This window comes from Chiroxiphia lanceolata, chromosome 1 (assembly GCF_009829145.1).
Source record: "Chiroxiphia lanceolata isolate bChiLan1 chromosome 1, bChiLan1.pri, whole genome shotgun sequence".
NCBI lineage: Eukaryota > Metazoa > Chordata > Aves > Passeriformes > Pipridae > Chiroxiphia > Chiroxiphia lanceolata.
This window is the reverse complement of record NC_045637.1, coordinates 121746397-121767008: the sequence shown is the minus strand read 5'-3', so window position 1 is coordinate 121767008 and position 20612 is coordinate 121746397. Positions and strand designations below refer to the sequence as shown.

Below are 20612 nucleotides of genomic sequence, written 5' to 3'. Positions count from 1 at the left end.
CCATTTGCATTTCAACAAGTGAAACTTTTCCATCCATTTGACAGAGACAAGACTATAAAAGGTCTCAAATTTCTCCAATAAAAGTGGAAATTACATCTCAATATTTCGTCAGAGATTAAAAACAGAATTTTAGATGAATTATCTGATACAAAGATGGAAGTGAGGGTGCTGCTTCAAGATCTACAGAAGTAGAGCACTTTAAGACAAATAAATGATTTCCCTGCAGGCAATGTCTTTTCAATCCAAGCTAATGACATCATTTAAGGAGGATGGTCCATTTAACTGAAAGGATCTTTTACAAGGCAGACAGACAGAAGGCAATCCCGGAATGTTTTCAAGGACTTCCCATATTTCAGAATTATAATGGCAAAATGCCTACATCAAAATCTTAAACTCAAGCATTAATCAACAAAATGAAAGACTAATTTTATAAGAAAAATGTAATAAAACTCATTTTAAGAAGTTTTCCCTTCATTATTTTTTCCTTTAAAGGAACCAATTCTCTCCTAATGGTAATTATGCTGATTTGGAGTAATGATAATACTCAGGCAGCTCAGTTTTAGGCTTCTGTTTCTAAAGTGCAAGTTAAAGAGTAACTTTCATAAACTTTTCCACTAGTTTCTATAAGTTAGCTGTGATCTTTCAGACAGAAAGCATCATACTCTTGCTTCCAGAATGTACTGTATTACTTCTGATATAGTCTATATACCAGCCTTTAAATTGCACCACCACCTTTTTCATATAATAAATAAAAAATAAAAAAAAAGGCAGCTTTCAAATGAGCCAGTAAGGGAAAACTCACAGTTTTAGTGTCTGTATCAGCAGCTGAATGCACTTCTGTAACTTCTGAGGAGGGGGAGGTGGTATTGGGATCCTATACTTAAATGACTTTTCTGATATTGAAGAATCAGAGCAAGATACGGTATTTTTAAATAGTTATAGAAACACCAATATTTTCATAATAAAATATTATTAAAACTAAGACATTATACAAAACTACAAACACCTCTTGTACTTCAGAAGGCGGCATCAGTCTAAACCCAACCAAAGAGTCTTTTTACCATTTACAATAACACTCAAAGCCATGGAAGTTGTATACACATTAGAATGACATCTCTTAATAAATGATGTGGTTCTGAGGACAGGGGGGAAAAAGTTTACCCTATGTCCCTTTAATATCCATTTCAAATTGTCAAAAACTTCAGAAAGCTGGAAAGTGTGAGACATAACGAAGAGATCTTACCATGTAAGCAGGAGCTAGAAAATGTAGAACTAGTCCTGGCTCTTAACCAGATTCCTTTTGCAATCTTGGACAAGTCAGAGCTACTTTGTCTCCACCGTTCCTCTTCATAACAGAGAAACAATATTCACATCTTTCTAGAAATGCTGTGAAATGTTGTTGGTTTCATTGGTTTTCTTAAAAGAAATATTTACAAGGAAAAATATTTCATTTTCAGCCTGCTGTGCCACTTTAGTGATTGTCCTGTGCCGCACCCACACACTTTTTCCAAGTAACGTAAGCAGTTGGAGGGAGGCAGAAGAAGGGGCGGAGCAGATGTTACAGCATGTATAAGTCTGGGATGTCACATATGTACTGGTTCATGCATTTCATAAAACTGCATACTTTCTTCTGTGACTGCTATAGCATACTTCAGGTTGACAGGGAAAAAAAGCAAGGAAAACACATGAAAGAGGATCCAAACAATAAGATGACTCTGATTATCTAAATTAAATGGTTTTCCAAGAAAAACAACTTTTGATTCCAATAATGTTGCCTTCTCCTTTCTTCCTTTTTAAATATAAAATCATGTCAAGTGCAAATGCTGTTTTCTAACACACAAAAAGCTCACTGAAAATTGTGGGAGTTCAGCCCACCAAAGCCAAAATTTTCCCTCCATTTGAACAGGCACTTTTTCAACTCTCACTGTCACGCAGAAAACAAAGAAACAACAGTAAAAATTAAGTGATTTTAGTTTAAGGACTTAACTGTGCTTTTGACACTCTACCTCTTTCCCCACATCAAGAATGTGGGTATCCCTGCAATGGTGAACAAGTAACACATCAAAACAATGCTGACTACTAAAGCCTGAATATGGTAATAATAGTAATAATAAGGAAGTGGCAATGCACAGAATAATATTGCTGTATTGCTAACAACCTGGGCTTTTTCTTAGTTGACAGTTACATTTCTAGTAAAGGAGGAGGAGATTTCTGTGGACTTCAGCAGCCATTACAGACTTAATTCCAGTCCCTGTTACACATCTTCCACACAACCTAGGTCTTCCCCTAGTATATTTACACAACCGTTTCCAAACTTTTTCTCCCACTTTTTGGTCTTATCCTGATTAGGTTCTCTGAAGCATGGAATTATTCCAATTCATACATACAGTAGAGGATTCTAAAACTGCCTTGATCCAACGAAAATAAGATGACACATGAAAAATACATTACCTCATTTATTGGCAGTTAGCCAATTTGCATGGCTTTTTCATTCAGCTTCAGTTTGTATGCAAACTGAATTTGCAAAATCAGCCAATGAATCTACAATTAGCCACAAAACTGTATCAAAATAAAAACTCATCATTATAGAGGTTCTTTTTTATATTGTTTCCCACAAAAGTATTTGCACCTACAACAGTTATGCTGATGCACTGCCAGATTTCCTTGCATAAACTTTCAATCCTCTAAAAATAATATACTTTGACAACAAATTCTCAAAAACTCCTGACAAAATTGTTGTAGAGAACACTACACAGAGTCAGTGACACAGAAGTACCAAAGGACAAGACTCTTGAATCAACCTTCCATGCATTGTCTACACCATTACGTGTCTTATATCACTACCAAAGCCTGTTTCTGTGCAAGATCAGAGGCATACCAAAAAAATAGTGACTAATTGCTGTTCTATTTGTTCTAATTTCATTAAAATAATTTTATCCAATAGTATATGTATTAGCCAATAAAGCACACTGACAAAAGAAGTTACTTCTGGTTATGGAAGGGAAATAAAACACACAAAGATAACTTGGTTCAAAATATTTACAAATAGCTGGTATATTACTTAGAACAATCCTATGGATGAAGAAACTAACATGAAAAAGCCATCAGAGCTAGACAACTGACTCTCAGTCCCAAAGAATTCACAAAGAATTACAGGAGGATCATCCATGTAACTATCAAACCAAAAGGACAAATTACGGCCACATCTATACAGCAGTGTGAACCAGAATAAGTAGTTATGTTGTAACCACACTTTTCTTTATTATAATGTAACCTTACAAGTGCATTGTTCTGTTTTGATTGTTATAAGGCAAGGAGAACCCGAACAACAACCTAAACAACTCTAGTTCTGAAAGAAGCAATTTATTTCTCAGTTTTAAGGCGATTTTCATCAGTTTAGCTTGTTCAGTTTCACACACTTGATTTTTTTAACATTTTGATTCAGTAAATTTGCTTTTTGTACAATATTTTCACCTTCTTGCTTTCTACTTGGAAATTTTCTTCATTGAAGTCTATTTTTAATTTAAGACCCAAATCATCACTAACTGCAAAAAAATTCCCTACATGACATTCCTATCACGGAACTTGGAAAAGGAGAAGTCGGTTGAAAAAAAGACTGACCTAGAGATTTAATTAAGGTTCAGACACTCAAGGCTCTTTCCAAAATACAGCAAGCAGTTATTTGGTATCATTATAATATGTTATGAATCACTGCACCTCATTATTGGTCCTTGAAAAGGACAACAAAACCAAACAAAAACCTCCCTCAAAATGTCTGTTTCTGCAGGACAAAGGCAATTAACAGGGGGAGGGGAAAAAAAAACACCAATGAGAGTGTATTAGAGTGGCAAGGGAATTTAAAGATGTCATGTGCACTAAGTTGTGTTTCCTAAATTAAGGCTTAAAGACAAGAACTGTAGATTCCTCAAACCTCTTCAAAGTTAAATTTACCCCAGGTTGAAAACATCCTGGGAGCACAACAAAGCTGGATTAATTTCTCTTCTCAACATACACATTTGTAAAGGTAGAGACCCTTGTAAACTCTATCCTAAAAGAGGTAATAAAATGTCACTAATATAAACATAGTAGTGTCTTAGTTATGGCAGTCTACCCAAAAATAGTCATAGCTGCACTGCCTTCAGTCTTCATACTATTTGGTGTTCTGCACATCTTAAAACATTCCTTATTTCTACCTATCTTGAGCTATACAGACAAAAATGATCCACAATAATTCAATAAAATATTCTTTATACACATCATGGCTAAGTTCATATACAAGTCAGTCACCCACTATCTCAATGACTGTTAATGAAACTGAAAGCCTAATTAGCAAAATGAGGGGAATAACCCCAGCGTTCTGGCGCACCTCCAATATGAATAATTGCTTCTACCTATGCAAAATCCCCCTTGTCACTTCAATTAGGTGAAATATTCCTCACATCCTGGTCTTATATTGCTGGGTATTGTTTATAGTGCCATTGTAAAAGCTGCTGCATTCTACCATGGATACAGTTGCATTTCAATAGCAATAATGTGGCAATTCCTACTTTTAGTTACTACGTTCAAAAAACCCAGTTTTGCAAAAGGCTCTCTGATATCAAAACAAGAACCAAACAAACAAACAAACAAACAAAACTCTCCACTAATTTATTGTGCATATATGAATGAAAGAAGCATAAAAACTATGTAGAGCACAGGTAACACCTCAACAGCTACTGAGGTATAAACATAAGTCTATCAGGCATAAGCATCTCTTTGGCAATTCAGCAGCATAACGAGCAGCCACCTTGTCACACTATCACAACTTTAAATGCCTCAGAAACTAAGCCAAAGCTAACCCCTCTCCCTGCAGACTGTGAAATCCTACCAGTATATTAAAACACCCTTCTAAAAACTCATATATATGTACATTAAATTTAACAAGGAAGCAAAAGAAGTTAGTCATCAACCAGCCCTTCCAGGGCCTCAAAAACAACAGCTGTACCTATTCCTACACCTTGCTTCCTGTGCATGCACACCCCTAATATCTGTTCCCCAGAACAGCCACCAGTTCCCCCCAGTGCTTTCATTTTGGACTCACTCCCTCATAATCCCTAAAATTTTCTACAAAGGCCTACAATTTGGATTATGTTTCATTTTAAATTGTTCATCTGACTAAAAAAAAAATAATTCCTAAATGAAAAAGGATTTAAAACTTTGGTAGGTCTAATGTTGATTTAGAGAGGGACATCTGGGGTTTATTATTGCCTCACCACATCAGAGTGCTTTCTTGTTCTCCTCTTTTGGCTCTGAACTGCCACTGAAAAGGTTATTAGTAAGTAAACTCCTGTATGCTTACATTAGTCATGCTAATACAGCCCACACTCCTTTTATTGTGCACTCCTGCTCTAACTCTCCCTGTCCCTTAAAAGATACAGTTTTAACAGACTATAAAATCCACTGGGTTTAGTTATGAAAGTTAAAAGATATTTTTTATTTAGGAAAATATGCAAGCAGATATCTGCAGAAATCCACATTAACATTAACTGTACTTACTATTTCATGCAACATTTCAGTAACCACATCAGCGATTTATTGTTCTACTATGGTAGTACAGAAACTTCCACAATAAAATACAGACCAGGAGTGAAAAGAGCTGTAAAACCATTAAAAAAAAAAAAAAAGTTTTCCTTTTTTTTGCCCTGGCCTCCTAGGACTGTAAATCTCAACCTTTCTTTTTCCTAAATTGTCCTCTTTCAAGGTTTACCAGTGTTATAAATACCTTTGTCTTCTACTGACTAGACACATTTTCTCCTGTAGACTCACTTCCTGTGGGAAATGTTACATCAAAAATTACACACATGCACGCACTATTAAAATTGTGATCACTGCTCCAATTCTGTCAATATATTAAAAAAAAGCAATAAGAAGAGAGCAGCTTTCACTTTACCATTATCTTCTATACAAGGAATAGCATTCTTGCATGGGAAATAGCAATATACATATTGAAATTTATTTCAAAATACAGTAGAAAATAATTTCCATTAAGTACACCTGTTGGGGAAAAAGCTGCACACACCAATGCTTAAGCATAAGTGTGCATCTGTCCTTTAAATACGCATAGCAGTAATAGCTTAAATGCAGTTCAAATCATGGCCAGTCTTGCTGCAAATATAAAACCTGCACCATGCAATGCTAAATTACAAAGCACCTCTGATAAGTTTACGGAAGACAAAGAAAAAATTGGTTGTAAACTCGTCTGCATTGCAAAGATCTCTTTTGTCTGTCAATCAACAGAAAAGTATTATTCCACCATCACAAAAGACAAACCTTTGGAGGCAGTATAGGTCTGTGTGTTGTGCAAATGTGCAGTTGCTAAGAAGCAAATATGCTTCTCCCCTAATCAAATAGCCCAGCTCAGCAATGCTGCTGGCTTGGGGCAAGAAGCAAATTCCACCAGCCACAAACTTAGAAACAGTCTTGAATTATTTGTTGCTGACCGCTGGCTGAACCCTGTCCTGATGAGCACCATCACCATTAGCCACTTCTCAGTGTATTCCATCAACCAATGGCAATAGCAGCATGCTACAGCTCAGGCTGCAAGGAATTGATCAAACAGGGTAATGAGACTATTTCTTCATGGAGGTTATTTTAAATGAATATAAATATTTTCTTTCTACATAATTTGCCACAAAAGGTCACTGAACTCCCTGCGATTCTAAAGAAAAATGCTGTGGTATCCCCTTTATATATTTGAGTTAGGATACAGCCAACAAACAATTCTGGGCATTTTTGATGATCGTGTAAATCTTAATGAGGTGGCATCCCAGACAATTGATTAGCGGCAACGTTCTGTCTTCACATTTAGTTACGAACAAAAAGAAGATTTGATGCTATTTTAGAAAATCATGATATACTTACACCCTTAAAATCTTTCATGAGAGAATATACTCTGTGAGCCTAAAGACTTATATTTTTACTATTAACAATAGATCATGCATATTTAGTTATGCTTGCCATACTTTGATATTATAGCCCTTTCTACAGATTCTTTCAACTGAACTCACAGGTTAAAAATACTTTGTGTCAGAGTCAAGTTACTGATAAGGAGTCCCACATTCAGACACCCTGAATGTTGTAGTTGTTTTCTTTAAAAAACTACTAGAAAGAGACACCAAGAGATCCTTGAAATTTAATTCAAAACAACTGCTACAAAATTCTCGTTCAAGGCCCTCCTTGCCCCATGTAAGATTTTTAGTTCTATAATTTCCGGTACTGGACAATTTCTGCAATGCTGGGAAAACACATGAATATTGATTTACATACTAGTCTAATAGCATTTTATTAACAAAGGCATTACACTAGGGTAGTAATAAGACTATGATAAAGAAATAGTGCTCATTATTTTCTACTTTTAGGGATAATAATATAAAAATATTCCGATAGACCAACTAAACACATTTGTTTGTGTTTGAGAGTTCACAAGGTTACCTTGAATAACTTTAAGTTATACTTTCAACACAAAAGAAAATTTAGATTTACACTCAGGGATGAGTATAAGTCACTCATCTGAGACATAGCACTTAAAAATGGAGGTTAAAATATAAACTGAAAAATATATAAAGGATTTAAATTAGTTAGCCTTGTCCTGATTAATAGGGGTTCACTTACATAATAACAGAAAGGGCTTTGGATTTTTTTTTTTTAATTCACATAAAATATTCAAAGCTGGTTTTTTTCAAAGCAGAATAAAAATGTGTTATCTGAAACTCTGTTCTTCATATTTGGTTGGGATCCTCAGCTCCTCAAGCTTTTTTCTCCTCTAAATCATTGGCTCTGACCAGTAGAGGAAATAAAAATTAAAAATAAAATCAAGAAACTAGTAATAATAATAATAATTACAAAAATAATTTAGATAACCGGATTTTCCTCCCACCTCCCATCCCTATTAAAATCCTATCTACAGAGTATTCTTTTCTAAATCTTTATCAATACTGTCATTACATCTTGTACGGTAGTGAAATGGATCTAAGGCCTGAATAGAATAAAGCAACATAGATGTGTTTGTCCTACTGAATCACCATTTCTAGAATTTTAATTTTTTTTTAAGAAAAGGTGACAGTAAAAATAAAACTGCAGTTCTCTGAAAGAAAGGATAGCTTGCTTGGCTGGTTATTCCAAATCATATAGCTTGGTACCTCTGTTACACAGACCCTACAAATTCTTATTGTTTATTCATAATTTCTTTTAAAAGTGAGTTTCCAAAATAAAAAGGAAACAACTCTTATTAATGTTGAAGATCTATAAAAATCTCTGAGAGAACATGAAGCTAGGACTATTCAAAACACACAAAAGTCCTGCAAAACTATTTTCACCATGGGTAAAGGAAACCAATTTATACATAAATCCTAATTTTTCCTCAAAGAAATGTGATATTAAGTCCTAAATGCCATTAATAATAAAAAATTAAAAGTAAGCAGTCCTTTACAATACCAATAAAAAAAACAATATTCACTCAGGGGGAGGGAAGAAATCAGCACCCACTAGCAAAAGACATCTCATCAACGGACTAACATTTGACAAAAATCAGTGGAAACAGCAAAGAAGCCAATGCAACTTCCAGTGCCAAGGAGCCAGATGGCACTGCTGGAAAAATTATATCTACAGACTGGCAGCTTGATCCCATGATTATTGCCCAAGGGAGGAGGAAGAGGAAAACAAGAGGTATTTCTGTGTGATGGAGCAAATCAATTATCACCAGCTCACTATGGCATTTTCACATTATTTCTAAACCACATTCTAAATATCACACAAATGAATGAGAGCCCTGGAAGATTCCAGTGATCTGAGACAGTAAAAAAGGTATGCCATACATTAAAAAAAACAATATGTACTTAAATCTTCCTCCGTCAACTGCATCACATAGTCCATATTTCCAAATTAAATTTGCAGATATATTGTGGTTTACAAGTAAAAACAAAGCTTTTATTTTGCTGGGTTTATTTTTGACCTGCAATTCCAAGCGTTAGCTATACAGATTACAGAGGAAAAAATATCTCTCCACTTCTCTCTGTTATGACTACATTCTTTTGTGCATTTTCAACTCTTAGCAGACAGTTATTTTTCACACACAAATACTGAACAGCCATTTTGCTAAACTATTCCAAAAAGCTTTGATCAAACAAATTTGTGGTAGTCGCACCAATTATTTTTCTGTTAAAACACACCATTAAAGCTAGCCTCTGAAGAAGATGTTAGAGAGAGAAAAATCAGTCCACTCCTACTATCATATAAGGAAAGCAGTTCTAGAAAAACTAAAAGACAAGCTTTTCCCCACCACCTTATATTCACACTATTCAAATTACTAAACACAAAATTGACAGAATTATAAGAATATGTTAGACTCTCCATGTGAAAACAGGCATGGTTAATTTTTTTTTCATTGCAAGTCAATGACAACACTTCCATTAACTTATTTTCCAGGCAACTGTAATAAGGCCCATTTCCTGTACCCATACTTGCAAAAGAACAATTCATCTATTACCTACCAAAAAGACTTGGACCACCTTCACTTCTCATCTCCATTCCATTTCCATCTTATAGCACAGCCACGTGCACAATCCAAACATCCTTCTGCCCCCATTCACATTATCTCAACGCTAATCCTTTCCCCTTACCTCCTCAGTGCAAAGCCGTGCAGATATGTGAAGCACATAATCAACTAACTGCATCTTTGAATATGTATTGTATTTATACATAACCCATGTCCAAGTTGTGGAAGCTGCAGCCCTGGAGCCTTCAAGGCCAGGTTGGATGAGGCTTTGAGAACCCAGTCCAGTGGAAGGTGTCCCTGCCCATGGCAGGGGGGTTAAAACTAGATGATGTTTAAGGTTGCTTCCAACTCAATTATATGATTCTATGATATACAGAAATATAAAATCTGACTGTTGAGGAACAAGGAAAAAGATGTTTCATACGAAGAATAGGATATCTCTGAAAAGTTATTATCAGGCTGTGATGTACTTTCCATTAAGCAACATGTGTTCAGGTAGACAGACGAAATACTCAGAAGGACAGGAAAATCTTGTTTATACCAGAAAAGGTCTTCCTCCACTTTTGTAGTACAGGTTCATCCATAATTCCTTGCCCAAAAGGGGCTCAAAACTATTTTCGATTATCAGCAACAGAGAAGACAAAACTAAGATTCTCATGGGATAATACCTGTCATTATAGTGATAGTGGTGAACAGGCTCTGCCTAATATTAAAGAAACTGTACTAGTAATCTTAGTCTGGAAAAAATATGGCATTCACCAGTTTTAGTCTGCTACTCTACTCTTAAGTCCTACTATTGTAAGTAAACCAAGTAAACATATATGAAGAATTACTGAGAGAACTACCAATCAAACTAATACTGCCTAGTGATAGATGCCCAATGAAGAATTATTGAGAGAACTACCAATCAAACTAATACTGCCTAGTGATAGATGCCCAAAGTATGGTTCCAGCTGAAAATTTTTAAGCAGTGAACAATTATCTGCAACATCTTCTTGAAAAGGGCAATAATGAACTTGTCCATACAGACAATAGCATAAAGATTTTATCTACTATGTTTTACTTGCAAAACACTTCAGTAAAACTTTTCATGACACAGTTTTTACTTTTCCACTCAAATTTAATCTGAAAATTGACAAATATTAGTCCACTGCAACTTTGTTTTTATTTAAAAAGGAAACAAACCCAAATCCACTAAATTAATGCCTGGATTGCATGATGCCTGAGAGAAAACAGGTCAGTTTCGTTCTTGCTTAAACTCTACAGATTCACTTTGCACCTTTACAGAAATGACTAATCAGTTAAAACAGAAAACCAGGAATACGGGGAAAATCTTTTTCTGTTCGTTAGGATGGATACACATGGCAAACTTGGTTTGTACTTGCATTGCAAGTCTACACTTGTTTTTTTTTTCTCCTAGTAGGACCTTGAAAGCCTCATCCTTGAGACAAAACATGAAGTACCACACAAGCATTGTTTTACATATTTCTGATCTAGTCTAAAACCAAGAAAACACTATGGTTATGTAGAGTTTGTTCTCCCTAGGATGTTTGGGGCTACTGCATAGTATATGTTGAAGGCAGAACCACTTTCCTGCCATACTTGGTAGATACCAGGAAGGAAAAGATGTCTCCGTGCCTTGAATGCCAAGCACCATCAATCCACTGGACTTGCTCACCTCTGGTACCAGAAGGGTACCTACCCACCTCAAGGTGCCACTGGAGTAGCACGAATGAGTGCTATCATCTACAACTGATGCATCTGTCTGGTTCTGTGAGGAAGGGAGTAAGGAGCAGAATGGAAGCTGTCTTGCCATTACCGCTTGCAGCAAGAAAGCAGAATTTCAGGAAATCAGAAGGTAGAAAAATCACTCAGCCAAGGTAAAGCATTAATAAGGTCCTAAATCCATAATTAACAGCCTGCAAAACACACTTGAAAAGCTTATCACATACCCAAGAGGCTGAAGGAAAACCTTTCCTCTTTTTATGTCAGCTATTTGTGATGTATAAGAACCGATCTAGAAGGACATTAGGCCAACAAGCAAGATAATGTAAACAGAAAAATGTATTCACTTCAGCTTTCTGGACTTTTTTTTTTTATGATAAATGTTGTTACATATCTCGAATAAAAATATGATCTAATATGAAAAAGAAATGGGTTAAGCAAGTCATTATTAGTTTTTTATTGTGGATATTGTCCTACTTAGTGGTGGAGCATACATGGTTGTTTTGTTACTGCTCAGTCACTGAAGCAACATAGATGAGATAAAATGAGCAACAAACCATGTCATTTCTCCCATGGGAGAAAGGTAAATGCTAAAAGAACACAGGGGTTTATTGTTTAATAGGAAGTTTTTCATTATGATAATTAGAAGTTCAAACATTTTAGTATCATCAATTTGTACACACTGTTAACCTACATGATGCCATTTTTAACTTTACTGTTGACTTTAATAGGGACAAAATTTCACTTAAAACTTCTGCTTCCTATTAGAAATTATTCCCTTATGTTCTGTACAAATGGTTTAAATCAAAATTAATTAGATTAGTTTTGCATATTTCACACGCTCTTTTTTTTAAAAAAAACTTTTTGCTTCTCCAAGTAAGTCACTGCTGCTAAATGCATTTCTATAGTTCTACAAACAAAGCAACAAGCAAGCAAGCAGTTCAGTTGTTTGTTCTTTTTATAAGGTTTCAACAAGAGCTGCATGTGGAAAGTTATAGAGATTCTATTCAGTCTTCAAATATATTCATGACAGAGGGGAAAAAATATACCATTGTCATGTTTTTTACAGACAAAAGAGAGACAAAAGTCAAAAGACTGACAAAGAGTTTAGGATATGTATCCTTTTACAGCAAACAGAGTGCACTGGGGCAAGCTGTCTGAGGGAGATTCAAATTGCACCAGTAGAGAAAGATGAGGGAGGTGCCTGCCAAGAAATATCTCAGGTAGACTAAGGATGAATACACTGGTTTTACTCTTAAGACCTCTCCTTTCCAACAAGGAGTCAGCACCCTCTTCTCATCTGTTAAACAGATTTTTATCTGGGAATTTATTCATATGTGGTCCAACATGCACCAATATCCTCATAAACTGAGTTTCAAAAAAATGCTTCATATTTTAAGTTCCTTCAATACATTATACTTTTCATTGTGTTCTTCCAGTTCGTAGAAGATTGTATTCTGGATGACATGTAAACTGTTCATAAGTGTGTCAGCCTTATTTCCTAGTGATACATCCTTCCTCTGACAGACTCAGCATACCACATTGGGAATTCTAGGCTTCAGTCTTCCTGCTTAAGACTGAGTTGCTAATTACAATTTTTTAGAATTCTGAAAGCAACATTTCTGATTATCATATTACCTTTTCAGCCAGAAATGCAGAACCATAATACACTGCAAGACACAGTATTTCCTCTGCCATACAAAATTGGTTCAGACACAGCAAAAGAGTCTACTAAACCACTGATGAAAACCTAGAATTACCTACCCATACCAAAACAATAAATTACAGTATTTCCCATTCACAATTCTGAAAAAACTAGCATCCCCTCAGAAAAAAGTTAGCATGCTAAAGTCCCATCTTTACACATTTTCCATATAATGGGCTACTGCCCTCTGCCAGTTCCTAGTAAGACCAGAAAGCAGAAGCCATCTTTTCTTACCAAAGATCAAGTGTCCAAGTAAACCTAGATCTTAATTCCCCTCAATATGACTTTTTTTATTCAAGCTTGAATATTTAAAGAGCTATAAGAAATAATGAAATACCTGGTTTTCTGCCTTCAACGAGATCTATCTATGGGAAAAACAAGACAAATAAAGAAGTTTCCCACTCCTTTGAATGGCTGTCATGCACTTAGGTTTGTAACTCTCCAATAATGCAAAGCAAATAACTAATCTAGAATAACTCAGGTAAACTTCCAATACCATCATCCCCAAGACAAGCAAACATGTATATGATTATGTTAATAAAATAGTGGTAAACCAGTACAAGACTGGAGGTTTAAGAAGGACAAAAAGAGAAAGAACAGAAAATCCTAGTTGCATTTTCCATTCTCCAAACTTTACTACGTTGCTTACTTACTAACACTGTTTAACTGGCTCTGTGATGGAACACAGTTTTTGCTTTAATATAGTGCCTCAAAAATAAACTCAGTAGGAATGTAGTTGAAGAAAGTGGGCATAAAGTCTTACACTGAACTCTACCTCCCCTTCTTCAGTGACAGTATTCAAACCTCTGTGCCTAACAAACAGGAAAAGTAAGGGGGAAAAAAAGAAGCTTTATTAGTATTTGCATTTGCGAGTTAAAAGTCAAAAGAAGCAGCATGCAATACTCAGTCAAAAAATTTTTCATTCTCACTTGATCAATCAAAATGCAAAATGTGACATTCACACAAAGTAAATACTATAGATCACGTAAAATAGTTGATTCAAGCCTGCAAAGACTTGCATAGAACTTTTCCAAAGGAGCTGCATGAAAACAAAGTGCCGAGGCCTGTTGCTTCATCCAAAAATTGTAGCAAGAAACGCATGTTGCAGGGAGCTATAAATTTTGTTCATTTTCAAGACTGCCCTTTGATGACAAACAGTTAAAGCATAACCCTTTACTTTATTCTGTTTCCTCAAAATTCTCCAAATGCCCTGTTTAGCTTTCTTTAGCCCTACCTTCCTCCATTTCAACTATGGGGAGATTTAATATGAGATTCTCACACTGTTTAAGAATTTTCTACTAAAAACCATATTTTATTCATAAGCTATAGCCTAATATAACAGTTTGAAGAGCATACAAGTCCCCAGACACATTTTTAGTACTTCTTTCATCCTTACATACCCAAGGCAATATTTCTGACCTTCCATAGAAATGGTGATGATCTAAATTATTTTATCACAGCACTCACTGCATTTTTAGATCCAGTTATTATCCAATGACATTCTCTCTGTAGAGCTAAACAGATGTGTCTTCTTCAGAGGTTCTCTCTCACTCACTACTTCAAAAGTCAGAAAGTTTGTTCCTTAAATACTAATGGCATTTCATACCCATGGAATCAAGTTACCATACCGTAAACAAAAAAAATTTACTGTTAAAAAAATACCTTTATATTATAGAAGAAGATTACATTGTTAAATAGGAAAGTTTCAGCCTGCCATTGAACCTATATTTAATATCATCTTAAGAAACATGAAAAGTAAATGAAAAATAGTAACTTCTCCCTCCTTAACATCTCAACCAAAAATAAGTTTGTTACCAACTTGAAAGAAAGTCATAGTATTTCAATTTTTAAGTATTTTGGTATACTTTGGTTTTTAACTAATCAAGACATATGTATTTCCCACTACACATATTCTTCAAAATACAGATGGCAGTAAGAAATTACCAGACATAACACTGTTATACAATGTACTATACAAAAACCTGTCATTTAAGTTGCAAGAAACCTAGTCATCAATAAGTGAAAAAATACCCCGCTCAAAAATCAATTATGTTGAGTCTTTTGTATAGAGAAGTAGTACACCTTTCAGGCAACTGGTATTAATGAGCAGACATGGCTATAGAATCTCCATCTGTTTTTCTGACAAAGCTGTGACTACTCCAGTCTCTCATTGAAATTCCATTAATCTGGTGCACCAAGGACCAATGCGAAAATCAAAACTCCATCTAACCCTTTATCAGCTCACAATAACCTACAAGTGAACTCTGCCTGTTAGCATACAGCGAGTTATGATTTTGCTATCAATCAGGCTGTTAGCCAATAAAAAAAAAAAAATCAAGTTAAGACCAGAGTGCCTGGCACTGCCGTTTTGTTTCATCTGTCTTGTTTTTGGGTTTTGTTATTTTATTTGGGGGTTTTGCTGTGTTTTATCCCTCTTCCAGTTTCTGTAGGGTGTCTGGATATGTAAGCCCATGCATCATTCTCCTTCGTTGTGATTTAATTGCTGCCAGCAATCAAGTCAAAGCATCACTGAAGTGTGCTTGAATTTCATTAGATGATATAACTTATGCTACTTTCCTACAGTACCTAATAAACCATAAAGAAACCAAAACACATATGGCTTGAGGGAATAACTGGAAAATTAGGTGGCCATTTGGGAACTGAGTGAACTTTTGAACCAGAGGAACAGAGAAAAAGAAATATTAAAAGGAAAGACAGACTTAGAATGCACATAGAGACGTGGGGGTTTGACCTTTTCAGTACCTAGAAAATTACATTAGCATTATGAAAAATACATATCATGTTTAGAGTTTATAATCCATCAAAGTTTAGATACTTTGTTAGTGCCTACCATAAGGTAAAAGTCAAAAGGACAACATAACAATCGGATTTGACAAAAGGCCTTTAGGTGACCTGTGCTAATTTAGTTATCCCATACTTATTGTTAAATGGATTATCTCTCTTGTAATTAATACACCATTAGAGAAAGGTCACACAAAAACTCCACGATTTTACAATGACTGTAGCATACACGTAATGCTCTAATTCTTTATCTGTTACCAAGCAGGTGCCTTCACAAATTATGTTTTGACAGTAATGCTGCAAAGTCAAATACTGATACTTTCACAAGTCACACAAACCTTAAAGTCTAACTCAAGTATATAAAGAGAAATGCCCATTTTGGTTTGGGTTTTTCAGCAGAAAATATATACAGAAGGTTTTACATAAAAATATGAATGGAACTCAAACATAAATAAAAATCAATTCAGTTTGGTTACCTACAAATAGGGCCCTCTGTTAACGCTGAGAGGATTGATCCTACACAAATCAGGTTTTAGACCTGCACAGAGCCCTGCTGAACTGAACCAGTAATCATGTAAGATCAAGCATCTACATTATAAACTCAGCTTCTTGAGTAGAATTTAAATATTGAACATTAACAGACTGTTAGAAAACAAAAATACAGTATTAAGCTTTAACAAACCCATTCATGCCTATAAGGACTGAACCAAAGGCACCTCTGAGGATCAATCCACCTCTTATAAGATTCTCCCAACATAAATTTTCATATATAGTCTAGGTGGCTAGACTTGAATGATGGATTATATATGTTAAAATCAAAATGGTTTTAGAATGACACACTGGACATTCAAAGAGAAAAACAGGAATACTACTCCAATAAATGAAAGTATTTACAGATCAAAATTTACCACCTTCTCTCAAATTTTCCTAGTGCTGCACTCTCACTAGGTAATTAAAGAGGATTTATCATGAAATACAGAAAGACTAGTAATATCACCTCGAACACAACAGAATTGCACCCACTATATTTCTACCTAAACCGGTACAAGTTAGCAAAGATATTGTTGAGCAGCTATTATATTTACTCTCATAGCTTCAAAATTGGCTAAAATTAATCACTTATCTGTACAAACTCATATGGTATTTCACATACTCTTGTATCAGCATTCTTCAGCCATTCATTATTTAGGTTGATGAACATTATCACTTTTTTTCTTGATTAACTGTTTTGAAACAATTCTATAATCATATCTCCTATTAAATAGTCATATAATTTTATCACATACCCTTTATGCAATCAGTACCATGTTATTAAGTTACAATTAGAAATAATGTTAAGATTATGTTTGTAAGCAAAAATAAATATAAGGAAAGTTGCATTCATCTGTAGTTTTGAAAATTACCTTGGGTTGTCTAAAAGCCATATGCAATTTGAGTGATAATTACATTTCAACTAGAGAGCAAAAATGCCTGGTTTTATTTTTTTAATAGAAGGTCACATTGCCAACATGCAATAAGCTCAATATAAAAAAAAAAAAAAGGGTGTGATTATTATTGTTACACATTTTACAGACTTCTGGACATAAAAAAATTGCGTTATTCTGAATCAGTGGTTAGAAGGTTTATCACTTATGCATGTACTTGACTTATCCCTGTTCTGCAATAGACATAATTTTATACCTCATAAAAGCAATTTATGTTTCCAAAGGGAATAATCTGGATAACATAAAATGTGGAGTGCTATGTTGCAGGAAGCATATTTTCATTCAGCAATTGTACTTCGAGATGGAGCTGCACAGTTTGATCATCATATCATGTCAGCAAACATCATTCACTAGTAAGTCTATCTAACTTCTAGTGCCACAAATTAATATACATCGTTAATTTATTTGTACATATACTTAATTTATTGCCATATATTATCCATTGAAGGTACTTATATTACATATACAATAAACAAATCTCAAAAATATGGACACTATGCTAAAGCAAGCTTGTTAACTGTTGAAATATTCAATTGTTCATGTCTTCAGAATAGCCGCATTTAGCATTAAACTTAATGAATACAAAATAAAGCAACATGGAAAACAGCTATGGAGCCTAGATTTTTTTTTTTAAATGCAAACTCAAATTTAAAATTTATATAACAAAAACTGTCTTAATGGAAGGAAACATTGTAGGAATAATTAATTTAATATTTTATGAACCTATTCTGCATGGAGTTTGCAGAAAAATATCAATCACATAAACTGTTTCATTATTTATTAGATAAATAATACAGTAAGCCATTAAGTAGCACAATAAAATTAAGCAAGAATTTGATAATGTTGAATTAACAAACAATTTGTTACTACAAATATTCACACTGTTTTAGCCACTGATCTATCTTCAAAAACATATGCATCTACAGAAGATGCTTTGTTATCAAAAAACATGAGTTTGAAAACACCATGTAAATTTGAGACAGCTTCACTATGCTCTAGGACCACTAGAGAGAGCTCTTCAGTTCCTTTAAAGGTTCTTGTAAAGGTAAGAAAACTGTCCAGCTGTGATGCTTATCTGTTTATCTGTTTTCCAACACTAACATTCGCATCATGAGGATCCGATTACATGAGTTCATAGCAAACTGGCAAATCTAGTACATTCTAAGGTAAAGAATGTCACATACCATCAGAAGGTGCTTCATCCTCTTTATCATATCGGTCAGATGCTATTGAGACACTATCAAGAGGTGAAGAAAGAGAGTTCTCAGACTTGTCCTCATCTTCCAGTTCTGTAAAAGTCAAAAATATATTGCTGGTTAAATAGTGTATCGTGCAAACACAGACAGAATAAAAGTATTTTTGATAGTAAGGAGGATATCAATTCCTATCTGAAATAGAAAAATTCCCATTTCTCATGGACACTCGTATGCTCCAGCACAGCTGTGAGCACTGCTCTTCTAGGGCTACCTTTATGTGTACACGTTGCTGGAGCGGTTTCCCTAAATGCTGTCATATAATGAAGCTGCTCCCAGCACCGCACAGCTGGCAGCTTCTCACACAGGGGTGGAAGAAACACGCACCACAGCAAAGGGGTGGGCAAGGGAAAACGCTGGCAGAAGGAGAAAAGGAGAGTGCCAGGCTCCAAAGTTCTGCCTGTCCGAGTGCAGGATGGAGCTTTAGTGACTTCCCTCTCGGGAAATGCCAAACTATTGTCGGCAACAGTTTGTCAACCTCTGCCCACTTTCACTTTTTTTCACCATAATTAGGCTCCGCTTTGCAAATTTGTATGTGCATTCTTCCCATGAAACCAGAAGTGGAATCGCCTTCTGATAGAACTTGGGGCTTAATGCAGCATTCTGTTAATTAATTTCTTACACAACTGAGAGCCGCACTACAATAGATACAAAATCTACATTATCAGCTGACCTAATGCACTCTGATCAGTGTCATGTATAAGTGTGAAGGTCTGGGAAAGATAAACTGAAATCAATATTAGTCGAGGTTTTCATCTAATCAGACAAAATTTAATTCTCCCTCCTGAAACTTAGTATATTTTCTCAGATATGTTTAATACATCTAGGCAAAAAAGAGTTGGAAAAAGAACATAAACTACATTGCTCCTAAAAAAAATAAAATCAGGTCTTGGTGAAGGAGAAAAACTAAACACGACAAAAATCACCAGATGAGAATCATAAAGTTGATGCACCAATAGATCAAATGACCCTCAAATTTCTTAAAAACCATGTAACAGTAAATTGTTCAAGCACTGCCTTTTCGTATATAGATACACAGAAAGCTTTCCAGAGATCTCCAGATACCCTCCCCTACTCACATGTTCCTTTTTGGAGCACTGTATAGGATAACCAGTTTCTCAGAATCTAAAATAAACCCCCTGCACAGTGAAAATATTCTTTTCCACAGATACAGGAATTGTGCTCATCAGTAGGATCACCTCACCATGGCTGCAAGTTTACCCCTTCCTATTCAATAATGGAAATTCATGGAAAATTCACAGTCCATGTCCAGAAAGCACCACGGTTGTTTGCAAAGAACAGCAAGTTTTCTATGCAGATAAGACAACAAAGCCTGACACTTGCTTTGCTGGAATTCTTTTACATCGAAAGGTTGTCAAATACTAAATTGGCTTTTCCTTCATTAATTTAGTGTGCTTTTTCCTGGGAAAGCTTCCTTTCAAGCTCTCATGCCATTTAACAACTGCTCTGAATCTGAACCTGACTCCAATCTATTTTTGACACAGTCCTCTCCCAGTAGCACGCCAGTCATCGTGTTAATCTGATCAAAATACTTGCATTTCATCACACCTGTCAAACCAATCAAAAGTAAATTATCCCTCTCCAGGATTCACCTCTTCCTCCAAACAAAAAAACATAGAGTAGATAGCACGTGAACAGAAAATATTATGCCTTATTTACAGCCAGCATGATCATCTTTCACACTTAGATGCCAGAGACCAGTTGCCTGTCTCTCTCTGCCTATATATATCTTTATTAGATGAAAGACTCCATATAAAAAGAGTAGACATGATATTTACAACCTATACAACAGCAAAAGTTTTTCCACTCTTTTCCTGTCCTAAACTTTTACCAGTACTAGAATGCATAGAATATATATGTATATGTAAGCACTGGCTGTCAATCAAAAATGTCCTCTTATCAGCTATGCATAAACATACTATCATTTAACCTTCATGAAGGTGACAGTATAAATTTAAAATATTAGGTTGCATTTCTAGAGGAAAACATTTCCACAAACACCATACTCCAGCACTCAAAATTCATGGGTTGAATCGTAAACCTTAGTACATTCGATTGAATAGCACTTATGGATGAAAAATAGGTGAGTT

The 20612-nt window shown here is 35.1% G+C and overlaps 1 protein-coding gene across 3 annotated transcripts in view; it reads right to left on the bottom strand.

The window, feature by feature from the left end:
• The window catches only part of SKAP2 (src kinase associated phosphoprotein 2), a 117826-nt gene that overhangs the window by 76334 nt on the left and 20880 nt on the right, over positions 1-20612 (bottom strand). For all 3 annotated transcript variants that reach the window (XM_032707878.1, XM_032707886.1, XM_032707894.1), the window contains exon 4: positions 18433-18537. In XM_032707878.1, coding sequence (XP_032563769.1) covers positions 18433-18537 — 105 coding nt within the window. The remainder of the gene's footprint in view (positions 1-18432; positions 18538-20612) is intronic.